At 48.6% G+C, this 23,135-nt stretch overlaps 7 protein-coding genes across 7 annotated transcripts; 3 read left to right on the forward strand and 4 right to left on the reverse strand.

Moving 5' to 3' along the window:
* Window positions 1-799: 799 nt before the first annotated feature.
* Window positions 800-2,380, forward strand: BC939DRAFT_527136 (ribosomal protein S12/S23-domain-containing protein; the record flags this gene model as incomplete). Its single annotated transcript, XM_051561400.1, has 4 exons — window positions 800-1,269; window positions 1,383-1,548; window positions 2,005-2,172; window positions 2,280-2,380. The coding sequence occupies exons 1-4, from the start codon at window positions 1,068-1,070 to the stop codon at window positions 2,377-2,379; spliced, it is 636 nt and encodes a 211-aa protein (XP_051414513.1). The 5' UTR covers window positions 800-1,067.
* Window positions 2,381-4,929: 2,549 nt separating this feature from the next.
* BC939DRAFT_444920 (uncharacterized protein) lies at window positions 4,930-6,179 on the reverse strand. The gene has a single exon (XM_051554749.1). The coding sequence runs from the start codon at window positions 5,997-5,999 to the stop codon at window positions 5,376-5,378; it is 624 nt and encodes a 207-aa protein (XP_051414514.1). The 5' UTR covers window positions 6,000-6,179; the 3' UTR covers window positions 4,930-5,375.
* Window positions 6,180-7,135: 956 nt separating this feature from the next.
* Window positions 7,136-12,733, reverse strand: BC939DRAFT_444925 (AAA domain-containing protein). The gene is made up of 16 exons (XM_051554750.1): window positions 12,686-12,733; window positions 12,357-12,551; window positions 11,934-12,277; window positions 11,720-11,834; window positions 10,854-11,636; window positions 10,530-10,744; window positions 10,221-10,438; window positions 10,050-10,140; window positions 9,820-9,949; window positions 9,512-9,712; window positions 8,845-9,422; window positions 8,304-8,748; window positions 8,071-8,209; window positions 7,707-7,971; window positions 7,489-7,617; window positions 7,136-7,379 (listed from the first exon to the last, which is right to left on the reverse strand). The coding sequence occupies exons 1-16, from the start codon at window positions 12,701-12,703 to the stop codon at window positions 7,337-7,339; spliced, it is 3,909 nt and encodes a 1,302-aa protein (XP_051414515.1). The 5' UTR covers window positions 12,704-12,733; the 3' UTR covers window positions 7,136-7,336.
* Window positions 12,734-12,778: 45 nt separating this feature from the next.
* Window positions 12,779-16,000, reverse strand: BC939DRAFT_444927 (THO complex subunit 1 transcription elongation factor-domain-containing protein). The gene is made up of 6 exons (XM_051554751.1): window positions 15,421-16,000; window positions 15,079-15,279; window positions 14,683-14,986; window positions 14,197-14,609; window positions 13,833-14,111; window positions 12,779-13,705 (listed from the first exon to the last, which is right to left on the reverse strand). The coding sequence occupies exons 1-6, from the start codon at window positions 15,703-15,705 to the stop codon at window positions 12,803-12,805; spliced, it is 2,385 nt and encodes a 794-aa protein (XP_051414516.1). The 5' UTR covers window positions 15,706-16,000; the 3' UTR covers window positions 12,779-12,802.
* BC939DRAFT_86679 (uncharacterized protein) lies at window positions 15,970-20,130 on the forward strand. The gene is made up of 6 exons (XM_051561960.1): window positions 15,970-18,232; window positions 18,316-18,369; window positions 18,486-18,640; window positions 18,757-18,897; window positions 18,994-19,188; window positions 19,283-20,130. Exons 1-6 carry the CDS (start codon window positions 16,343-16,345, stop codon window positions 20,076-20,078), a joined length of 3,231 nt encoding a protein of 1,076 aa, XP_051414517.1. The 5' UTR covers window positions 15,970-16,342; the 3' UTR covers window positions 20,079-20,130.
* A 52-nt stretch (window positions 20,131-20,182) lies between these two features.
* On the reverse strand, window positions 20,183-21,593 carry BC939DRAFT_394733 (CDK regulator; the record flags this gene model as incomplete). The annotated part of the gene is made up of 5 exons (XM_051552179.1): window positions 20,183-20,401; window positions 20,529-20,645; window positions 20,749-20,940; window positions 21,088-21,291; window positions 21,489-21,593. The coding sequence occupies 5 exons, from the start codon at window positions 21,591-21,593 to the stop codon at window positions 20,183-20,185; spliced, it is 837 nt and encodes a 278-aa protein (XP_051414518.1).
* A 114-nt stretch (window positions 21,594-21,707) lies between these two features.
* BC939DRAFT_444932 (uncharacterized protein) lies at window positions 21,708-22,935 on the forward strand. Its single transcript, XM_051554752.1, has 2 exons — window positions 21,708-21,952; window positions 22,471-22,935. Exons 1-2 carry the CDS (start codon window positions 21,830-21,832, stop codon window positions 22,900-22,902), a joined length of 555 nt encoding a protein of 184 aa, XP_051414519.1. The 5' UTR covers window positions 21,708-21,829; the 3' UTR covers window positions 22,903-22,935.
* The last annotated feature ends 200 nt before the right edge of the window (window positions 22,936-23,135 follow it).

Consider the following 23,135-nt stretch of genomic DNA (forward strand, 5'->3'; position numbering starts at 1 on the left):
TCCTCAATCCGAAGCTTGGGTACGAGGCCGCTTTCTACTCTCAGTGTCCCCAAGTCGCCTAGCCCTCCATCTCCATTAACCATGTTTCACCACCCACACTTCGTGTCTACGCTCTGCCTTTCCTGGAAACACACTCTGGATCTCGTCAAATAGTTCGACACCATATGCTCCTTCACCTACAAAGACAATACAATTCGATTTTTGAAGATCTACGTGGGCTTGACTAGTGATGACCTTGGATTCCTGAGAGGAGTCCACGTTAAATTTGAGAGGTGAAGGGTTGCTGGAACCACTGTAGAGGGGTAGGTAATCAAAGGGACGGAATTGCTCAAAGCAAGAACAATATAGTCAGATTGGATCTCCGTACGTGTGTTTTAGACAGCCTTGTGGTTTGAGTCCTTGGGGATCAGAATGGAGTATGGCGCCCAGACCTTTTCGCTGAACTCTTTGTCGAACGGAACACGATAAGGGCTGAGAATGTGGCGTCCAGCATCACGTCAGTCCACGGTCGGAAGGTATAGCATTCCCTCATAACGCCAACGAGCATCGTCGCATTTTTTTTATTGTGTCCAGCGGTACGAGCATGTCCACGATGTCAAACTATTATCATTGGGCATTTGTCCTGAAATGATGTAAACTCAGATACTCTCTCTTCGTCCCCGTCGTTCAAGTGTAGGCTGGCGTGGATGCGCGTCCCTGAAGAGATGAAAAAAAAATCTATGATCACGTGAAGACTATCTCTCCCAGTATAGAAATGTCATCCACCCGGCCGCCGCTTGCTCCTTCTTTTCAATCGATTCAAAATGGGTTAGTTTGTGTGCAGCAGTCAGACCATCCATAGAGCCGTATCTAGGATTGCATACATCCATCGCCTTCAGGGACAGAGAACTCGACCATCCATTGACCACACGACGTTCAGTTGGACCTTCATCAATTTATCCTTCGCCGATCATCGATTGCTGAGCTATCCGGGCACCGCTTGGGGACAGCTCCAGAGAGATGAGGCCTGATCCCGCTTTCCTCAGTTAGCAGATCTGAAGGAGGACAGGAGAACTGATACCGCACATATGCGCTTGTCAACGGAGCAATGTTATCAGCAATATCGTCGAGGTCAAAATATAACGTTGGCGGTAGCGGCAGCTTTGATTCGTCCCTTGGACGAATACTGGACGATTACTGCACTGGATTTCGACCGCGCTTTTGAGCGTTCATCTCAGAGGCATGGAGAAAACTATTTTAGGAGAGCATCGGACGACAGCGAGTGCCTTCGTGCTACAGCATCGACTTTTTCCACTCGATTCCAAAGACAGCAGGAAAAAGAGCAGCAGTACCGCAATTCATCGCAGAAGACTGATTCCAACTCTGCTTTCCTATCTCAACAGGTAAAGGAAAACCAAGAGGTCTTCAGGCCGCTCGCAAGCTCCGCACCACTCGCCGTGAGAACCGTTGGGCTGATAAGCACTACAAGCGTCAGGCTCTCGGAACTGCTTTCCGTTTCTCTCCTTTCGGTGGTTCCTCCCACGCCAAGGGCATCGTTCTCGAGAAGATGTACGTTTTATCCTATATCTTACCATCGGGAGCCGTCTGTTTTCACGACTCAGGAAATACAACAGATTGCCAGCAGCAACAGCAACACGGCATTTAGCAATTTACGGGAGCAGTTGAGTTGCAGTGTTCAGAAATGAAGCAGCAAGGAAAAGGACAAAAGCGTTAGAACTTGTTTATTCACTACCACAAAGACGACTCTGCTGCTCAGCTTGATTATTCCTCTTCATCTACGGACGTAACTTCAGTCAGCACGCATAACGTTCAGCGAACACCCTCTGTACATATGCCGTCGCCAAGATCGTCTTTTTCGTTTCACTGGACCGTTGGACCCCATCTCTTCGGACATTTCTTACAGCTCGCATAAATGCCATGGACAGAGATACGGATGGCCTTACAGAGACATTGGACGTGAGCAATTGGCTAACAAACGGTCTGCTATCTCCTTCAAACCAATAGCGGTGTTGAGGCCAAGCAGCCTAACTCTGCCATTCGCAAGTGTGTCCGTGTTCAGCTCATTAAGAACGGCAAGAAGATCACTGCCTTCGTCCCCAACGATGGTTGTTTGAACTTTGTCGATGAGAACGACGAGGTTCTCATTGCCGGTTTCGGTCGTTCCGGCCATGCGTAAGTCAAAATCTCGAGTTATACCTTTTCGATTGTATTATGTTTTCAGAAGCAACATGGTTGACTAACTGTATATCTTTGAAATTTGTTTATGAAATGCAAAACAGCGTCGGAGATTTGCCCGGTGTCCGTTTCAAGGTCGTCAAGGTTTCCGGTGTCTCCCTCTTGGCTTTGTGGAAGGAGAAGAAGGAGAAGCCCCGCTCTTAAATATACGATGCGTTTTGCTATGCTGTCTCGTGCAGCTGTACGAAATTCACAAATAAATCGATATCAACGGGGTCGCGGACAATTCGTCTTCACAATATATCTGTGCACCAATGCTCCTGGCCTCTCAGAACAAAGCTGTTGTGTATGCAGCGCAGATCGATCATTGGATCAAGGCTACGCCTAGTATGGCCCAGAGGGGAAACAGGAGATGGCGATGCAGCAGCGAAGCGCAGGAAGAGTCGCCATGGACCACGTCGATTTTACCTCTTACCATAATCGATCCCTGTCTTCATTTACCAAGTGCTACGCCCAAAACCATTAAGAAAACTAATAGACAACAACGTTAAGCAGGTGCTCGTTGTTTTAAAATACCTTTATCTTCTAATTCCCGAGCGCGCCTCTCACTTTTCGTTGTCTTTCTCGTGAGCCCCATTAAACAAGTTTTCCTCGTGAGCATATATACACCGTCTAGGTTTTTGCATTCCAACATCCCGTGTCTGAGCCGGCAGATAGCTTTCTCTCACCTACAAACTCGCATCTGCCCTGAGGAAATCGATTTTATCCATGCCACCGGCTATGCAGACGAATACGTTCACCCCGCATAATCGCCCTGTAGACTAATGCTCAGAACGCCCATTGCGAAGCTTCATTGACGACAGCACAGACCACCAAGGGAATAGGCAGAGCCCAGAAAGTCCACAAGGATGCACGTCAACCCATACAGCTGTTCGAGCCCACCTGCAGTCGCTTGAACAACGTGCACAGCTAACGCGCACGAATGGAGCGGACCCGGGATCAGACAGTACACGCGACCCGTCGCGTCTTTCTCTCAGCAAGCTCGGCCTGCCACCATCAACACCAGCAGCACAGCACAGGACTCTACAGCACACATCCCTTCGATATCGATGTGATGTCAGACCGCGTAGATATAACGGGAACCCTCTCCGGACAAAATAGGCATAGAGAGCTGCTGCTGCCTGGATATCCAATTTAACCGCTTGTTCAGTGCAAAGCCTGTGTATTATAAACTCCATTTTTATGCATTTGCCTCTGCACCGAGGGCGTTCAGAGGCTGTGTGTTGGCCGTATGCTTTACTTGGGATCTGGGTGGTATCACTGCCACCGCCGCTGCATGCTGCTGTGTGTTTCTGCTGTTTGTGGATTAAGATCTAGACGGATGGGTGCTCAAGCTGGCTGCTGAATCTTTCTTTTTCTATTTATTTTGCTACTCTTATGTTCTTTTTGGATTCGATATTGACAATCCTACGCGTGTGTAGGTCGAGGTCTTGTCGCGGCTCTTATCGCCCTTACCAATAGGCTGTACTCAGTCCTATTTCCGATCTTATAGTCGGCCTTTCTTTGTTCTTGCGGTATCTTGTCTAAAGCGTCGATGCAGGTCTTGGTACCGGTCATGGTATTGGTTTTGGTACTGGTCATGGTATTGGTTTTGGTACTGGTCATGGTGCTGGTCTTGGTACTGGTCTTGGTACTGGTCTTGTAGTCGAGCCTTGCCGCAGACTGGCCTCGGTCTTTGTTGCTGCCTTACCGCCCTTGTCGCTGTCTTACCGCCCATGCCCCCGCCGCCACCTTGTTGTTGTATGTAGCGGTGACGGTCGGACGAGCGGACGGCGACAGCACATATTTACCCACTTAATTTGTGGAATAACTATCTAGTATCAGACACAGGATCACAAACAATTCGCATAAGGATGGATTCATAGACACTTTGCATATTAAAGAAGATACCGCAAACACCAGATGTATACTTACTTTGACAAGGGCGGCGGCAGTGCCTGAGGCCCTTCGATTCTGATCCCCTTTGGCCTCCCCGGACCCTCCTTACACTCCCCTAAACCCTTCTCACCTATTCCTTTGATGCTAGACCCTTCACCCTGCTCCCCTCTCCGCCCAGCCTCAGATCCCCTCCTGACTAGCCCATGGCAGTTACACCCCATGCTTCCCAAGCATGCAACCGACAAGCTCACCACCGCTCCTCCCGACATTCAAGCAGCCTGAGGACTTACCTGGACGGCCGGTTTTGGGCACCGCTACCAACTGACACTTCCCGTGCAATGGTCCTCAACCGTGGATTGGTCCGCGAATGCCTTAGTTTTTTGAACCACCCTCTACACCTGCTCCAGTGCCCCACTTACCCTAGTACCAGGACCTCGACACGGCATCGGACTCTACTTTCGCGGATACACAAGGGAGCTTGCTTTACCATGCGGACCGGCGGTCCTCAAGGAAAATGAGACAAGGAGACGGTGTTGTACTAGTTAGTACACAGCTGCATGTTGCTTCGAACGCCCGCTGCACAAAAAGACATGAATATAAACATATACAGATAGACAGCTTACCATTGTGATTTTGGAGTGCACGCTTTTCATCGGACGGTCTGGGTCTCAAGGAAGAAAGGAAGGGGGAAGTGAAAGAAAGAGAAAATAGAAAAGAGACTGCTGACCCCTGCCTTCTCGCTCAGCCCAAGGCCAGCGGATCATTAGCAATAGAAAAAAGGAATAAAAAGAAAGGTGTAAAGAAGAAAAAGAGGAGAAAGAAAAAAAAAAAAGGAGAAAGGATAGGGAGAAAGAACGAACGGTGGGAGACCCAGACCTGCCTCCGGAAGTGCACAGCGTATCTGAGCCGGCGACTGCAAGTCAATGAGAGCCGCAGACCATCAGAGTGCGCAAGGAAAAGAGAAACAGACGGTGGCCGATAATCGTCCAGGATCCTGAACTGCATAGGGGCAGTCCAGTCTAGGACAGTGATCCGGACAGGACCACCGATTTTTCCATCCCCTGCAACCCCAACGGCTGTTACTCCAGAGCCCTGAGCACGCTGGCCCCCTAGTGTCCTTACCTTACTTTGCTGTGTCTGCTTCTGTTCATGTCTGCTGCTTTCTTTGGCTAGCACCGCGGAGGACTACATTGGTCCGCACAGCCTCGCGCGCCACGATGTGTATATGGGAGAGTAGAGTCGTTCGCCGCGCTATAAGGTCCCTAAGATGTAGGCGAGAACAGGTGCATCAGACAGCCAAAAGACCAGAGGACTCGCTTCATCCCTAACCCACGGCGCATCATCCCACTGCGTCGAGAGGCCAGTGGCAGGGTCCCGCTGGCGAACCGAACAGGGGCCCTGAGCCACTTGATGCCGGGGCGGCAAGGGTGAGACATGTCGATCACATATAAGAAAAGCAAGAGTGAACTTACCATGAGGTAGCCATTAGAGGCTGGTCCTGAGCATCTGATGGGGAGCATGTTTTGGGGAGTGAAGGGCGGAATAGGTGGAAGGGTGAGCGAGAGGAGTGGGGAGGGAGGAGAGAGGGGATGTGGAGGAAAGAAGAAATAAAAGAAAGATCCACCCATCACAGCCTGAGGTGGAAAGGGTAGTGGTATGGCTGTGGTGGGTGGGACGGATCCATAAAGATCGACCCACTGCAACGGGTGCTGGGGCTGGGGTGAGGCCCCGTTGCAGCAGGTCGTCTGCACCTGCCCGAAACCCCCTCGGCTTGTACGTTTTTGTGGGGTTTGGGAGTTCCGGGAGGTACAGCTGGCGCCTATTAGACAGAAAGACGCGGTGATGAAAGCACCAGCAAGGTCAGTATGCAGGAAGGCCCGGCTCATCTTTTCAGAACAAATTCCGTAGTCTAGAACATGAATAGCTGTAGTCGCCTTACCTGGTCGTGATAGAGCGCGTCAACATGTGGCTCCACCCGTGGCCATGCCTTGCGTAACGATGAGCGGCACCGGTGCGCCGGCTCGATAGGCGTTTCCCGCCCCTGCCCTTAGAGTCGCTGGCTCACCAATGTGGCATCGGAGGACCCTTTCTTGTCCTGAGTCCCTTGGGCATGCTGCTGCTCATGTGCTTGGCAACCCAATGAGGGTCTTTTCTGCAGTATCGCAGCGGGCACTCGTACTAAGATCGACCACAAGTTCAAGACAAACGTTAGGATACCTGCAGTACACACTCTCTATCCGCAATAGCTTTTCACAATCCACATACCATATAAGCAATGTTGTCGTTGTCGTTGTCGTTTTTTTTTATTTTATTTTTTTTCTTGTCTTTTTATTCTTTTGTTTTTTGTTTTTTTGTTTTTTTGTATTCTTTTTTTTGTTCCTTTTTTTTCTTTTTTTCTTTTTTTTTTTGGGTCTAACAAGCGACACAAACGCAAAAGATGGGATGATGAGTATTGTGCTTTAATGTGGGTTCAAAGCAAAGCAAAGCAGCCAAAGTACTTACATTGATATCACCGGCGTACGGTAACTTCGCGCGAGGAAGCCTCTGGCGAGCTGCCGAGGTGCTAGTTGATTGGCAGTTGAGTGGTAGTGGAGTGGTGGTTGAGTGATGGTTGAGTGGAGCACTGGTTAGCTGGTTGGCTGGTTGGTGGTTGGCGGTTAGGTGCTGATTAGGTGTGGGTGTGGGTGTGGGTGTGAGAAGAAGGGTAAAGAGCGCGTCTCTTGTTGCTGACGTGTTTAAAAAAATAATCTGGCACCCGACAGACACCCGACATGGTCCGTGCACAGTCATGTTTTGTCAACAACTACGTCATTGTAATGTATCAGTCGGACCCACTGAGGCCGGCACCAGTAGACATTAGTCTCGCCAGTCTGTGCTGCGCTGCAACAAGTATTCCCGTCGCATCCTTCAATGTCTATCTCAAGGACCGCCTCCAATTTACTATTTAGTCATATTAGATTATGTCAGCTTTTTGATAGTGAGTCCGATTTATGACTATTTAGGCGGCGTTTTTGGGATATGAAGGGACGGTGGCCACTTATACGCATGTTTGAGTTGAGATGGAATTCTTAGTGGGGTTATATTGTCGAGAAGTCAATAACCCATGATAAAAGAACATTGGAAATTGCTGCGAGTAATTCACGGTCGTTTTATTCTGAGTTTCGTGTAACAGAGACGGCGGCTATGCAACGATAATGCAGGAGTGCAGAGGCCACTTGGATTCTTATGCACCCGCAACAGCGAGCCTGTCAATGGTGCTGTATTGTCTATTTCATTTAGGGGAAAGATAAATGCAGATGTTAGTGCTTCAGAAGCAGCCGAATGCGTACGCTATTGCATTGAACGTGGACACAAAACACTGCCAGCAACACTAACTCAGAGTTCTTCTTGACCCGGTAGTAGTAGTCAACATAATCTGACAGACTCAGCATCTTTAAAAAGTCCTCGTCATGCGTGATGACGATCAGCTGAAAGTTGCTTTGTTCTCGGTGCTTTTCAATGATCCTTACAGAACATGGAGTCAGAAACAATCGTTTAAGGTCAGCCCCAGATTAGGCAACAACAGGAAGTTCGTTACGCACAACAACACTCACATCTTGAGACTCTGCGCCAGTTGTGCAATATTTGCCTCGTCCAGGTTCGTCGTGGGCTCATCGAGCGCCAGGATGCCGCAGTTGAGCGAGAACGATTCTGCCAACGCCAATCGTATGATGATCGATGCCAGAACCTTCTGTCCTGCACTACATCGGCCACGCATGTCCATCACACGACCACGCTGAATCATCACTACCCTGTAGTTGTAAGTCTGGTTCGCTCGTAGGCCCTCTTGGTCCGATCGGATCTCAATCGTGTCGATATCTTGGGATTACAGACCATTACGCGTGAGTGCCATCGTCAGAAAATAGTCACTATACAACAACCGCCCGTATAACGACTGCCAGGAATATTTTCACTTACCTGTGCCACGATAGGTATTGGTCCAAAGCTCCTTGATAGTCTTGTTGATCTCCTCCATCTTCATCGAGTGATATTCGACAATAGCACTTTGCAGAGCTTTGGTATACTTTTCTAGGTCCTGCATTGCCAACTCGGTTGTCTATCCATTGCATATCAAATTGTATTAATGTTAAATGACAGTCGACATTCCGTAGAAACGAATCCATTTCCTAACCGTATAACCAAGGAAATACCTTGTACGCAATCAGACTGTCGTGGTATTTCTGCACAACGTCCTTGTATTCTCCGCTTAGCTCCTCTTCGTACTGCCGCTTTTGATCCTGCAACTGCCGAAGCTCACCCTTCAGACCAGCCTTCTCCGCAGTGAGCTCGGATTGGCGTTTGCTGAGACGGTTCAGTTGACGCGAATATGTCTCTTGAGCCTCGCCATCTTTCTTGGATGCTGTCTCTGCAATCTTGGCCTCTAGCTCCTGCGCCTTAGCCTTGTATCGTCGATAGCGCAAGTTGTCATCGATGTTGCGCTGCAGATTCTTGAACTCTGCTAACCGCTCTTGAAGAGCTTGCATCTCATTTTCTGCTGCCTGGACTTCATTGATATGCTGCTGAATCTCCTCAATGTAAGTATCAGTGGTGGCCTCCATATTTGAGAGGTCCATCATGGCGGCCTTAGTATCCATTCTATTATGGCAATGAAAACACCGTATTGGCGCTGTATTAGATTGGATTGACTGCGAATACCAGTCATTGTCAGTAGAAATGCGGGAGGTGCCTTACCGCTCGAGATCCTTATTGTACATCTGCACTTTTCCCAGGTTCCCTTGAAGCCCTGAAATGATTTGCTGTGCGCTAATTTCCTTGGCTTGTCCCTCTGCTGCTGTCTGCCGCAATTGTTCGTTCAATCTGTTTAATTCTGGCAAGATATTCCGGTTCTCGTCCTCGTGCTGTTCTAGCTCCGCTGTGAGATCCTGGATAGTCGACTCGGTTTCTGCGATCTGTTCGCTGATTTGTGCCTGGCGTTGGCGTTGATTCAGGAGCTGGCTATGCTTTTCCCTCAGCGATCGAACGACTTGCTCCTTTCGCTGAATCTCTGTAGTTGTCTGAGCAATTTGCTGCTGCAGATGATTTAAATCCTGTCGAGAAGACTGTACTTTTTGCTTGACGGCATTGTACTCGGCCTGCAGCTCCTCCGTAGAATGGGTTGACCCAGCACAAAGAAGTTCGGTTTCGAGTTCCCTGATCATAGCACCGTCTCTGCTGTTCTCCTTGCATAATTCCATCGCATTCTTGGCCACAGCTGCAAGTCGTCGCAAGTCATCCATCTCGGTCGTCAATGTCGTGACTTCGATGTCGGCCTATGGATACAAAAGATTTCGTGTCATTGCCTTCCATTCCCACTTTGAGTAAGCTATTATTGTACGTATCAGCCCATATTATTCCTTACAGATTCAAGCATAGTCATCGCAGCCGCTTTTTTTTCTTCTAGGTCCGCCAGATCCTTCTTGAGAATAGGTATTTCTGTCGATTTCAGGCGCTCCGCGGTATCCCACACCGACTTCAAAGACCGAAGTGTATTTAGACTTGCTTCCAAGGCAACCAACTCGCGCTCATCGTCGTTTTCTGCCTTCTCCATCAATCGCCGAAGCTATTATATTACAATATTACATGTAGGTAAGAGGCAAAGGGGGTTATTGAGCATTGTTAAACCGCCTTTACTTTATCAAGGACCCTGTGATGGCTCACATTTTATACCTTAGCCATGAATTGAGCCTCAAGAGTCGCATCAAAACCTCGTGAGCAGAGTGGGCACGCGTGTTTCTTTTCCGCCATGATAACAAAACGTCCGTACATGGCACTCATGGTCTTCATATCCTGCGCCTGCCTATCGATTGCGTCGTTTAAAATATTCAGGTGCGGTTGGAAGGAGAGACAAGGACCTCATTTGATTTTGCCAGCTTTGATCGAGAGGTATCTCTACTTACTCGCGCAGCTCTGTAGCGGCTTCCTCTTTGGTTGCCAATAGCTCCGGAAGCGCCTCAGCCCCGCATTCTGCTGCAATCTTGCGCTCGCAATCTACAATTCGAAGTACTCGATCAGGTTACACAAAGAACAAATGCATGCATCTGCTCGCGTCCAAAAGCATGATATAGTACCTGAAACGGTCGCTTCATGCTTTTGCAGTTGTGCTATTATACCATCCGTACGAATACCATAGCTCGATTGCTCTCGCCTGAATTCCTCAAGAGTCTCCTTGGATGTCTGGATGGCGACCTCCTTCTCCTTTAGAGTCGGCAGCAGACAGTCCTCAAGCGTCTCCGGGGTTGGAACCTCTGTCAAGATTGACAAGAGGCTGTCGTGATTCTCTCTCATGCTAAACAATAAAGACGAGGAGCATTAGCACTCGCGGTTGTAACCTTTGGTACCTTAGCCTAGAAAAATCTTCATGCAACAGTGATACATACATGGCCTGGATCTGCTCAGTCCGTTGAGTATGCTTGCTTTTCAGTAGTGTCATTCTTGCTCGAGATCCTGCGTTCTTGACATGCGCTGCGCTCATTTCGCTCAGTTTGGACAGCTCGTTCTCAAACGCCTCGACATCGGCGGCTTTAGCACGCTTCTGCGATTCCAATGAATCCAGTCCAGGATCGCTGGATTTGAGAGCGGCAAGTGCAGTCTCCTAAGACGCAGGTATAAGAGTGGACGAGATGTTGTAGGTATCGCAAGAAAACCGCACCGCTATTTAAGATCATACAGCAATGGATATAGATTGATGATTTGCAACATACCTGGTCAGCCAAAAGCTTTTCAGTTGATGCAATGTCCTCCTCAGCAGATTGATACCTTGAGAGCTCCAGGTTCTGCTGTCGCAGTTTCCCTCTGGCAGACGAAATGGCTGAGTGGGTCCTCGATTTAAGCGACGAAAACATTTCTGTCTTGGCCTTGATGTCTGACAGTTGCGATCGAAGTTCCTGCTCCTTAGCCATGCTCTCACTTTTGAGGCTCTCAACCTCCCGTACCTTCTGCTGTACATGAATATCCAGCTTGTTGACGAACCTCGAGATCTCTGAACCCGTCAATGGCAATGAATCGAATCCTTCGAACGAGTAAAGATTGGCAAGTTCGCTGATCAAGTGATCTCGGTCGGCCTGTTTCTTCTTGTTCGCATCTAAAGATGCCTTGAGTTGACCAATGCTCTGTTGATTGCTGTTCACGGACATCTGCAGGTTAGCGATTGCGCTTGCAGCCCTTTGTTTCAGTTGCTCCTGCCTCGCTTTTTCCTGACCGGCAGTCTTCTGACTGAGATCGTGCTTGAAGAGCATCTCCTGCAACTCTGAATCGTCCTCCAAATAAAGCATAAATGTTCCTTCCAGCTCCCGGATATTCGCCAATGCCGCCCTATGTTCATGTGTGAGAGCGCTCAACGTTGCTTCGATCGCCTGGATCTCCCGCGTCTTTCCCATGAGTCGGCTGACCTCGTCCACACATTTGTCAATGTCGAGCTCCAGCTGTTCGATCCTCTGTTGGCTGTTCCCAGCGTTCTCAATATTTCTATCCAGCGATTCCCGAACCTATAATCAGGCGATAAAATGGAAAACATTAGCGCCCGTAGCGCCAAGATGACACCTTCAATTCTCCTGTTCCACGCGCTTGCCTTTTCCGCCTTTTCCTTATTCCGTCGGATAAACTCCAAACTAGTATGCATGACCTTGAGATCCTGCGTCTTCTCCTTCCTGATGTTTTTTATAGAATCCAGCACATTCGTGTATCTGGCAACATCAATAATGGTTTAGGAAAAAGACCATTGGATTAGCGCGCTTAGAGCGACAAATAATAAAGGCAATTTTTTTTTAAAAAAAAATACGTACTTTGTGGAAGCAAAAATGTCGTCAAACTTCTTTTTCAAAATACTCGGTTCGGACAGCGGCCAGTTGGAGTCCTCTTGATGGCAGAAAATGACGTTATCCAGGATCGCCCGTGATACGCCGAGATGGTTTGGAACATCGGCGTCTAATTCCGCGCATTTGGCACTGATAGTGACGAGCTCTCCTGTCTGCGGGTCCATTGCAGCTAATACGTTCTCAAGTGTCTTTTGCGTATACGTTTTCTTGTTGACCGTAAGGGACAAGGATCGAATGATGCTCATGGTCTGGTTGTTGACGTTTTTGAACCGGAGCCGAACTTGCGCCTTAACGCTTGGGCTGTCCGACATCTACAGTCAATCGGTTGCTATATTGCTTAGTCCTGCATGTTGAAGATAAGGACTTGCTGAATACCTCAATCCTCTGTACCTTTGGGTCGTTCACAAAGGCTCCACCTTTGCTGCCAGGGGGTAAATCGCCAGTCGTGGCATACTTAAGGCATTCAATGATCGTAGTCTTTCCTGACCCGTTGTGTCCAGTGATAAGGGTGAGAGGTGAGAAAAATGTAATGGTCGCTGCCTCTCCAGAATCAGACTCAAAGGACCGTATTCCTCGGATCAATAGCTAAGGAATAATGCACGAACAAATATTATCCTTGTCAGTTTGAATCGGTAGCCTCTAGTAACGCTGAGAAGCAGAATCAAACAAGAGCTCCGACACAGAACTTGAACTTATGCATTCCGACGCGTGCTTCGTACCTTTTCAATGGAGGACATGGCTGTAACGACCGATGGGTGGAGCGAGCATGTAACCTGGGCGATGTCAAAAAGTAGTGGCAAAAAAAGTAAAGAGCTACAACTATGCACGTGATATTTTTATTCTGCTGAACCCTTCTTGGTGAGCGATATAACAATGGGCTCGGCCATCTCTGCCGCTACTGTAGTCTTCTCGTCCGTTTCAGCTGAGCCCTCGCCCATGGGTGTGTCCATCTCTGTTGTATTATCCCTGACAGAGCCATCATCTTCTGTCACGGTTGCCGTTGACGGCGGGACTTCTCTCGTTTGCTCCTCGTTTGCCAAGTTGTCTTCGTCCGCATCATCCAACACAATGCCGCCAGCCTCGGTTTGCACGTCCGTCTCCTTCATATCAACGTCGCTATCGCTCCTCTTCATACTGAATTCACTTTGATCTTTGTCCTCAGATTGGCTGGATGTTTCTGACGTTGATTTGGACTGGGATGTCCCTGTGGTTGCATGAACAGCAGAAGTTGCCTCAGGAATCTTAGGCGATGGCACTTTGCCACCATTCTCTTTGATCTCCTCCTCCCACTCCTCATCCTTCTTCACATCCGCCGTCAAGGTGGCCACTGTGTAGTTGGGATCAGTTATAGATTTTCCGTAAAGGTGCAAGTACTGCCGGGCGCCGAGTCGAAGTCCTCTCCATAACCGAGCCTGCTCCAGGCTCTTTGTTTCCTGCTCCGTGAATGCGGGTTTTCCTTCACGTAGTCGCATTGCCTGTGCTCTCCTGACCGCAAAGGGGAGTCCAGACAGATATTCATCCACAGTACGAGGGGGCCGATTGCTTCCGAACCCAGTGTCCTCGTCCGTCTGCTCCTCCACTTCCCTCCACAGCTCAGTCAGAGTGTAGCAGCCCATCTTTTGCTTGAGCGGTGCTAGTGCTGCTGAGAGCTTTTGTCGCTTGCGCCGCGTTTCCTCCACATCTGCTTTGGTCAAAGGTGGCTTCTCGAAAGAATGGCAGCTCTCAGCTTTCCATTGAAGCTGCAGTGGCAGAGTTGATGAAAATCAGTGTGAGTTTCGTGTAAGCCTGCTTAATACCCCCCCCCCCCCCCCCCAAAAAAAAAAAAAAAAAAAAAAACTTGTATGTCTGAGAGCAATGGCAGCTTACCCAGCTTGACTCATGGCTCAAAACAGCATTGACGGTACTCAAAAGATCCTTGTCGCCATTATCCGATCCAATTGCTTTCAGCTCCTTAGATATCTTGGTTTTGATCGACGCAGCCCACTCCTGATCCTTCTCTTCCATGATCCACTGTGGCTGAAATGACTTATTGGGGGTAGAAATCTTGGCAAAAGCTTCCTTGGCGGCTGCAGTGTGGCTTTCAAGGTATTGAATGATGATGAGAAACTGAACAAGGATATGCTTCCTGAAATATGGATCCGCAATCTAAAGATAAGTTGAATAGAAAGCAATGTAAGCAGTTTGTCCTTTTGATGGTATACTGTTTGGTGCGCCCTTCTGTCTGCCCTACCTCGAGTTGCAGCAACTTAGGACTCGTTAGGAATTTCGGGAAGTACGTCGTTGTCTCCGGGATCGTTTCCGTGTTCTGAGTCTGCTTTCTCTTTGTAGTGACCGAACCGGAAGACTTGGCGGTCTGATCCATAACCTGAGAAGTTGATGACTCGCTCGCCCCACTCGTCGCATCTGTAGGCTTCCCTTCTGAAGATTCTGACACTGCTCTTTGTCCGCGCATCTTTTGCTCGCTTTCCTCGACTGCAGCAAACCTCTCCAAAGTGTGCTCAATGCCTCTTTGAAGTTTCGTTAAGTTGTCTGGCGAGCTGATCAAGGTCGGGGGGTTGCAAAAGAACGCCTGTAAGCCCCAGAACTCTGTGTAAAAGGCCCGCGATTTCTTTGCCTGTTCATTGTCCTGTCCCTTTGGCGGATCTGTGCGATGAACATCGAGATCAGTAGATGCCTTGGAAAAATGTATAAATTGACAAAGTACAGATTGACATACCTTTGTCGACATCCATGCTTTCACCACCTGGAACACTGCTCTCGGTATCTTTTTGAGATTCAGGCGGCGATACAGTGAAGTCTGGCACTACTGTCACGTCATCGCCTTCGATCAGAGTCACGTTCTCGGTGTTGAAATCGCCTCGCAAGTTGACTCCCGAGCGTTCCGTTAGAGGGAAGACACTTGATAGTAGCATCAAAATCCTTCCGCAGTAGACCGTGTTCTTTGCTTTTGAGAGACGTCGCAGTAGTTCGTTGCAAAGTCTGAGTAATGTGAGACCTTTTCCTCGTCCAGCAACCATGTTCTACAGAAACAGTTACATTGCAAAACAAATTAGCTTCGTGACATGGGGTGAGAGAAAGCAGCTGTAGCATTAGACATGATCTCGGTCCTTACCACAGTGAGACGTTTGACGCGCGACTCTAGATAATCGTAGATATGTTCGCTATATTCGACAGTTTGAAAATCCAATACTTCCTCGATATAGTTGAGGGGGGTGAAGGGGTCGATCAGCTCTAATTCCGAACAGCGCAACAGCAGGTCCAGGCATCTGAACGTCGCGTCTTTGAGTTCGATCATGCTAGTTGCGAGGTCATCCTATGTGTTTTTGGCACCCGATCGTAAATGTATTTGCAAAGAACTGCATTAGCATCTTCCGATTGGACTGACAGATCACGACAAATGTGTCCTGCTAATTGCTTTTTGCTGGTAAAGTTTCCTTTGCTAAAGAATTTGTACCTGGATGGATATGAGCTTTAGTTTAAATGCAGCCTCAAGCAGGGCTGCTTTGTCAAGACTATTGTGTTTGTTGAGAATTGGGACCAGTGTGGTATTGATGGGTGCGTCGAGGAAATTGGGTCGATCCTTGAACGGGTTCGCGTTGTTGGTACTAGTATTGCCAGCAGGCATTGGCGCGGTCTCATTCTCTTCTGGCGGAGTGGTGATATCTCGTGTCTGGTCCAAGACAGCCGTGATGGCCCCAGCAGTGTCCAGTAGCGGTGCAAAGGAAGGATAGGACAACATATTATGTCTTGAGTCTGATCCGGTATTATCGATGACTGTTATATGTCAAGTGCCAGATTGGTTGACTCGCTGAACGGGCTTCCCTGTTTTGGTTAATGAATGATGATGGGACAGTGCTTGATTCGATGGTTTCCTCTTGCTCCCAGGTCAGTCGTCGGTTGCAGACGTTGTTAATGCTGAGATAAAAAGGTTAAAGAAGGAAAGGATGCCAAAAGAATGAATGAGGGTACAAGTACAGATGAGTGAGCGAACACAACTTTTTTTTTGATCCGATCACCAGAAGTGGCGTTGAATAGATTTTATTTGAGTGAGGAGGAACAAGTGTTTTCTATCTCCCCACACTCACACTCACACTCACTCGAGCTCTTACAACTACCTCCATCCTCACACACCTTCCACTCGCAGTTGCACTTGCGCTCCTTCTCCAATTTGGCCTTGAATACGAGAAGATACACCTTTCGATACGCGACGGACACCAGTGGATACCAGGACAAATGCACGGACAAATCTTTTGGATACGCAGCTGCTGAGAGAAAAGATACACTAGTGCCAAAAACAACAACAGGCACCACCACAGTCCAGACAAAGGATAAGGAGTTCAACTGGGCCCGAGGCCATATAAACCAACGCGGTATTGATGGGTGATAGGAGTGCTATCGATATCCTTGCATGGTCAGACGACGATGACCTGTTGCAGGAGGAACTTCTTCAGACCACCACTGACAGGAATACCGCAGCCTTGACCACAAGCGTCACTACAACTAGTACAACGGTAATGAACGCCAGTGCAGTCTCGACAGTCGACTCTAGCAAGGATAGCAACAATAGGCAAAGCAGGCTTACCTTTGAGTCGAGCCAAGGACATGTGCCGGAGCGATATGAGCGTGGCCAAGGTCAGAATTGGGGCCTTCGAAGCGAAACCATGGGTATGACTGGCCGTATCCAACCGAAGGATGATCTCAGGAAAGACATTGCAGGAAGTATGGGCTCGATTCAGCCTGCAAAGGATCTTCAGAAGGGCGCTATCGATACAAATAGCACCAAGAGATACACGAACAATCTTCTGGATGATTTTGAATACGTCGAAAAGACCATGGCAAAGGACATGCGAACCGAGACTCTACGAGTTGGCAGTTCCAATACCATTAGCTCTGTTGCGAATCATGACCTCAGGAACGCGATCATGGCAATGACAGCGTCAACAGGGAGGACCAGCTCTAGGAATGATGGGTCATGGTCACCAACTCGTCAGACATCGAGCGATTCGCCGGTCCGTGGCAGGTCTCCTGCAGTTATCGATCGTCAGGGAACTAGAAGGCCATGGAGAGACAAGTCTTCGGCCAGCTCCACCTCCTCCAATATACCATTGCCACGCCAAAAATACGATAGCTACTGGCCTTCATCACGTCGCAGCAGGTCTCGATCGACTTCACTCCAGTTTCCACACAGTCATTCTAGGAAGAACTCGAAGAGTGGGTCGGGAAGTTGGTCAAGAGGGCGTTCACCGAAACGTTCCCCTAAAGGACGTGTATCAAGTCGGTCCCGCTCAAGGGACGAGACTCGCAGGCTTGAAGATGACTGTTACAGGCCAAGGAGGTCAAAGGGATCGAATTCACGGTCGCGATCTAGGTCGACAGAGCGAGGACAACGGTCAAGCAATAGGACAGGAGGAGGATCTAGCAGTAGACCGTCGAGTCCTTTAAAAAGTGAGACAAGAAACAGGTCAACAAGCAAGCCAACAATTGGGGACACATCGAGGTCTTCCTCAAGACCTTCATCAAGAAGTGCATCTAAAACCAGGAGCCAGGCAAGCAGTGGCAACAACGATGGCAACAACGCTGATGGCGGCAGCATTAGCAGCGACACAGCAAAGAGGGGCAATATTCGCCTGGAATCGGGTCACGCGGTCGCAGCGACTGTTGATTCGGACGCGAATATGGACATGGATGTGGAGGTAGACACGACTGCTTCGCATGCACTGGACTTGCCTGCATACCCCATGGACTCTTCTTCTCCTGCCACTCCTTCTTCAGCTGCCTCTCTTGCTATGGCTCCTTCTACAACAGTTTATTCCACCACCGCTCCTCCCTCGACCTCCGCCTCCACTGTCGCAGCTCCTATACCATCCTCGCCCAGCCTCAACAACGTGAAGATAGAAGAACAGCTGAGGAAAGTGAAGCCGGAAGAAAGCCCGGACGCGACTGTGAAAATGGACGTGGACCAGGAGCCGGATGCATCAGACTCGACACACACGCCGCCGCAGCCTTTTCGACAGACGCCGCAGCTAGTACAGGAACCATTGGAACCGGAACAGCCCCTGATGGCTGTAAAACAGGAATCGCAGCAGGAAGATATATCGCAATTACAATGCCAAGGACAGCAAGGACAGGCACAGGAACATCAGCTGCAGGATGAAAGAAAATGCGAATGGCAACAAGAACAACAGCAGGAAAAGCAAGATGCCAGTGATCGATACTTCCTCATGCGATGCCGCACGGAAAGCGAACTCCTGGAGGCACAAAAAGATGTAAGGCAATAGGGGACAATTATCAGGCTTACTGCTTGTTGTATTAGCCTAACCGTCGACTGACTGACAACTCCATCCATTAGAATATGTGGCCAACGCATCCAACGTACCACAAGAAACTGCAGGAGGCATATAACGTGAGTATTCGAGGCAGATACACAGGAATTACCATTACCATCATTGTTCCATCAAATTCTATTACGGCCATCATTAATATGATTCTCTATCGATTCATCTTATTCTTATTTCATAGACCACTAGCATCATCTATCTCATCTACACATTCAAGGATGTGAGACAGTTTTGCGCGATTGCTAGGATGGCTTCCGGGATAACATGGCTGCCTATGAGGACATTCTTTGATAGATCGAAATATAGACAAAAAATGAAGGTCGAATGGGTTGCAAGGTAAGTTTCTTCCTCGCCAGAAGAAACGATGCGCAGTTTAAGTATTCATACCTTGCTTGCTAACACTTCCTTTTTTTTTTTTCTTTTTTTTAAAAAAATCCTCGTACCATTGAAAGGTCCTGCGTCTCTTACGATGAGATTACATGTCAACTTCAACTCCCCGGTTACGCAGTAATCCGCCGACACGGGGAAGAACTGGGTCAGGACCTAGGACGACTAATCCACAATCTGCTTCTAAAGAACAAACTCTCGACACCGTAAGTCAGCACAATCTCGTGGACGTATTTTCAATTTCACAAGTTATTATATGCATGTTATCTTCTAACCCCGTACTGCCTTAAATTCTCGAATAGACCGGCGTCGGCATCGGTAGATACCCAATTGAAGTCTGTAGACACCTCCGCACATGCTACTAGTGTGCATGAACTCGATAATCGAATGGGGAGCATGGAACTTGAGAGTCGGCCGAAGGTCACTGAAGAGCAAGCTGGGTCAGACATGGAGACTGATGTACCGGAACAGCGCGTCGATGATAGGGATGGCAATCGGTAAACTCTTTCGGACCTTGTTGGACCTGGTAAAGATCCGCATGGTATCGCTAAAACTAACAGCTGTATATGCACATTTTGTAATTTTTATTAGGTTATCTATGGATCTGGGATCCTCGAACGACGAGGACTTGAAGGCTCATCTGGCGGCTGCACCTGCAGAAAAGAGGAGGGAACTGTTAGATCAGGAAGACAATGACATGGCGAGAGGTGATTTGGAGCGAGAGGACCGAATATCACCTCCAAGAGAAACAGTTGTAGATGGTGTAAAGACGGATCCAGGATCACCTGCACGAGTCGGTTCTCCAGTGGATGAGGAGCTCGACCATCGTGTGGCACGGCTACGTGAGGATCGCTATGAGGCGAGGACCAACGAGTCCAGAATGGCGCGGCGATCACATCCGCTACCACAAAGGCCGGCGCCTCGCCAGGTACACCCCATACCTTCTCGACCTTCGAGCTCCAGTTATCACGACCGGGAAAGGCGAGACTCGTACAGGTCAGACTCGTACAGGTCAGACCCGTATCGGCTGGAGCCGTACCGCTCGGAGACATATCGTCTAGATTCATACCGTGAATCATACCGTTCGGACGAGCGCTGGCGGATTTCCTCCAAAAGCCGTTATGTGTCACCGCCGCCACCACGCGCTAGAAGTCCGACGCCTGAGAAGCCTGATCGTGCAGGTTCTATCGTGCCAAAGAAAAGATCGCCTAGTCCGGAGCCTGTGGAAGATACGTACAGTCCGCCGCCAGTATCACCACCTCCGTTGGATGAGGCGCCCGTCAAGATTTCGTTGGTACCGGTCATTTTATCGAAATCACAAAGAGCTAAGCAGAGGAAGCTGGCCAGACAGCGACCGTTGGATTTCCCTAAGCCCTCGTCGTCTTGAATTGTATATTATCATGAAGAAAGAAAGATAGTGTGGGTTTGCAGATGCAGTTGATGTCTATTATGTATTGTAGTTGTTATCGAGATTGAGATGCTACATGTGTACTACCACTGCGAGTTGTTAACCATGAGCTGGACGACTTCTGGGATCTTATCCTTGTGGATCAGCATCATGCGGCGCGCTGGGGCAATGCCATAGTCCTCGAACGTGTTGTTGGATTCCGCAGCAGTTGTTGGGGTCGTCAACTTAAAATCCTGTGTAAACTCGGCGTATTGCTGGAGCATCTCCTCTTCAGGGTGGAAAAAGAACGTTGCTGGATCAGCCTAGATACATCATGACAATCCCATGGAGTAGTTAGAAAGAGCTGTGATTGCTTTCATCAAGCATAGTATTGTTGCAAATTATCGATCATAACATTGTTCCAAATCAATTCAGATCGATTCAGCATACCATCTTGGTTTTCTTCTTTGTGGGCTTGGGAGCGTCTTCCTCGAGATCAATCTTCGGTGCAACCTCGTGGTAGGTCGGGCACAGGAGCAAATAGTATTCAAAGTTAAAAGGGAGGCCCTATTGACGACAAATGAATTTGATCCGCGATTAAATTAGGTCCTGAACGTACTGTCGGTACTGCCACGTATGAGAACACATTCAGTGCAAGGCCGTCATATACCTCATCGACAGCCCACTTGACCTCCTCTAGTAACATACGCCACATTGGTGGTGCTGTCTCGACTGGCATGTTGATGAACCGCTCACTCAAAACCAGTCCAACCTCCTTCTTAGATCCAGCGCTGAGAAGGTCTTTCAGCTTGGCGTGCAGCTTTTCGTTCTGCTTTGACTTTGTAAACACATAGTCCCGGATCTGGGTCATAACCTGACTTGGTTTCGATGTTACTGGTGATGACGATGAGGATGCTGATGATGAAGCTGCTGCTGCTGTTGTTGATGTTTGCGATGAAGTGCTGGAAATCTTGTGGATGTTGTATAGATGCTGGTTCATGTTGAGGACCGTGAGGAGGGAGTATGGATCGGATTCTATGCCGTTGACCTTGATGGTCGTTCCGACATTGGGCTGGGAGACGATTAGGTCTGCGAGTTCTGAGAGACCAAAGAGGATAGAATCGCTGGCAAAGTGCTGGCCAAGTAGGTTCTTGACAGCGTGGAAATCGATCTCTTTAGGATCAAAGAACTCGAAATCAACATTGATGATATCCTAGAGCGATAAAACGAGTATAACGAGTAATAAAGCGAAAAATTCACGCAATTGAGTTTTGACGCCTGATTTATATACTCTTTCTGAACAACGGTGTCTCCATTTTGGTCTTTGCAAAGACGAAAGTCAAGACACTGTGGCGCGTCCGCGTCCTTGAGTGATGTACTTTTTCGAAGGTGGTAGGTTGTATCGCATACCTCCATATCGCCGTCTGAACCAGAGTCATCGTCGTCCTGTTCTTCGTGGCTAGCCATCTCCACGTCATCTGGCTCCTGGTTTTCTGTTGCCTTTCTCTTGCTCATGGCTGTTAATGGTTGCTTTGGATGTAGTCGGAACTGATGATAGTTCGTTGCGGTGCGCTTTGGAGTGGGATAAAAAAAATGTATTGTTTGGTGGCGCTCCTTTTCCATAGTAAACCTTATTCCCTTTTGTTTACCATCTGCAGTCCAGACGGACTGTTCACTCGCATATCCCTTCCGGAAAGTATCCCTGACAACTGCATTCTACCACTCACCTACACGCTCTTCGCCATCACACTATGTCTGTAGCAGCAGTAGCAGGAGCAGCCAAGTCTGCTGCAGCCAAGCCCAACCACGCCGTCTACCTCTTCCGTCACATCCAGACATCTCAAGTCCTGATCTCCCTCAAGAGCTCTGTAGAGGTACGACTTGACTCACCGGAGTAATGAACCTGCTGATCACGCTATACACTGGACAGCAATATGGAGCACAGCAATGGAATTAGGAATGCACAGCCGCAGCTTAGGAGGAATCGGTTAAGCACATAAATACAGATACATCAAATCGGCGCTTCAGATGTAAAGGTGCTACAGGATTCAACAAGCACTCTAGTCGATATGGCATATAGAGCAGGGCAATTGCGCACGACTGAATAACTGTTAGAGAATATGGATTCAGCACCCATTTCAAAAGCTGCAACCGCGCCACTAGTGCTGCATGGGGTCGGAACTATGAAGATCAGGAAGAAGACAGGACCTACATCAAAGCAGCTTTGAACACTTTTTCCTGAGGGCACATGTTACCATAGTAGATCAAGGAACAAGTATCAAACAGGACATGATATACTGAATACTGAGTTGAATACGCATAAATCAGGCGTACCTAGTCACCATCTCATTCGATCTTCATGGTATCCTGAAAAAAAAAATTGCATATATAGAAACAATCGCTCAAGCAAATAGCAGATACGACTCGCCGCCCACCGCATGTGCGTCCAGACCACTGGCATCCGCTCATCGCCATCCAAGGATTTTCCCATCACCAGGATGCCCTTGCTTTTCATAACTCCCTCCGGGATCACCAGCTGAACCTGCACTCCGCCAAGCTGGCGGATAAGAAGCACATGCTCCAGCCCCGTCGCTTGCGCGCACCTCAGGAGATGAACCAGCTCGACGAGACCCTTGTCAAAATGGTCGAGCTGCTGAATGAGAACCCCAAGATCAAGGAAAGCAAGGGCAATGGCATTCAGATCCTGTGGGAAAGAGAAGGTGTCAGGAAACAGCTACTGGAGAAGGAGGGTGTTTCGCTTCTGGAGGGCATTCAACACGGAGACCTGGTCATCAAACGTGGTCGGGACATTGCCAACGCATAATGCATAATAAAGCTGAACTTGAATAGAGCGGATGTACTATATCATTTTTAGTAACCTTGCCATGAATGCAATATGCTGCGTTTCGGTGCTAGTTTTTATTAGCTGTGCATGATGTGCTATGCTCGGCTTAGTATCGTCATCAACCCTATCCTTAATACGTAGTAAAGCCAAGAAGGAGCAAATGAAGAAAGAAAAAAAAAGTCAAAGAGGCATCAAGCGTCACAGAAGCATAG

Source organism: Gamsiella multidivaricata (assembly GCF_025024155.1).
Source record: "Gamsiella multidivaricata strain RSA 2152 chromosome Unknown BC939scaffold_17, whole genome shotgun sequence".
Taxonomy (NCBI): domain Eukaryota; kingdom Fungi; phylum Mortierellomycota; class Mortierellomycetes; order Mortierellales; family Mortierellaceae; genus Gamsiella; species Gamsiella multidivaricata.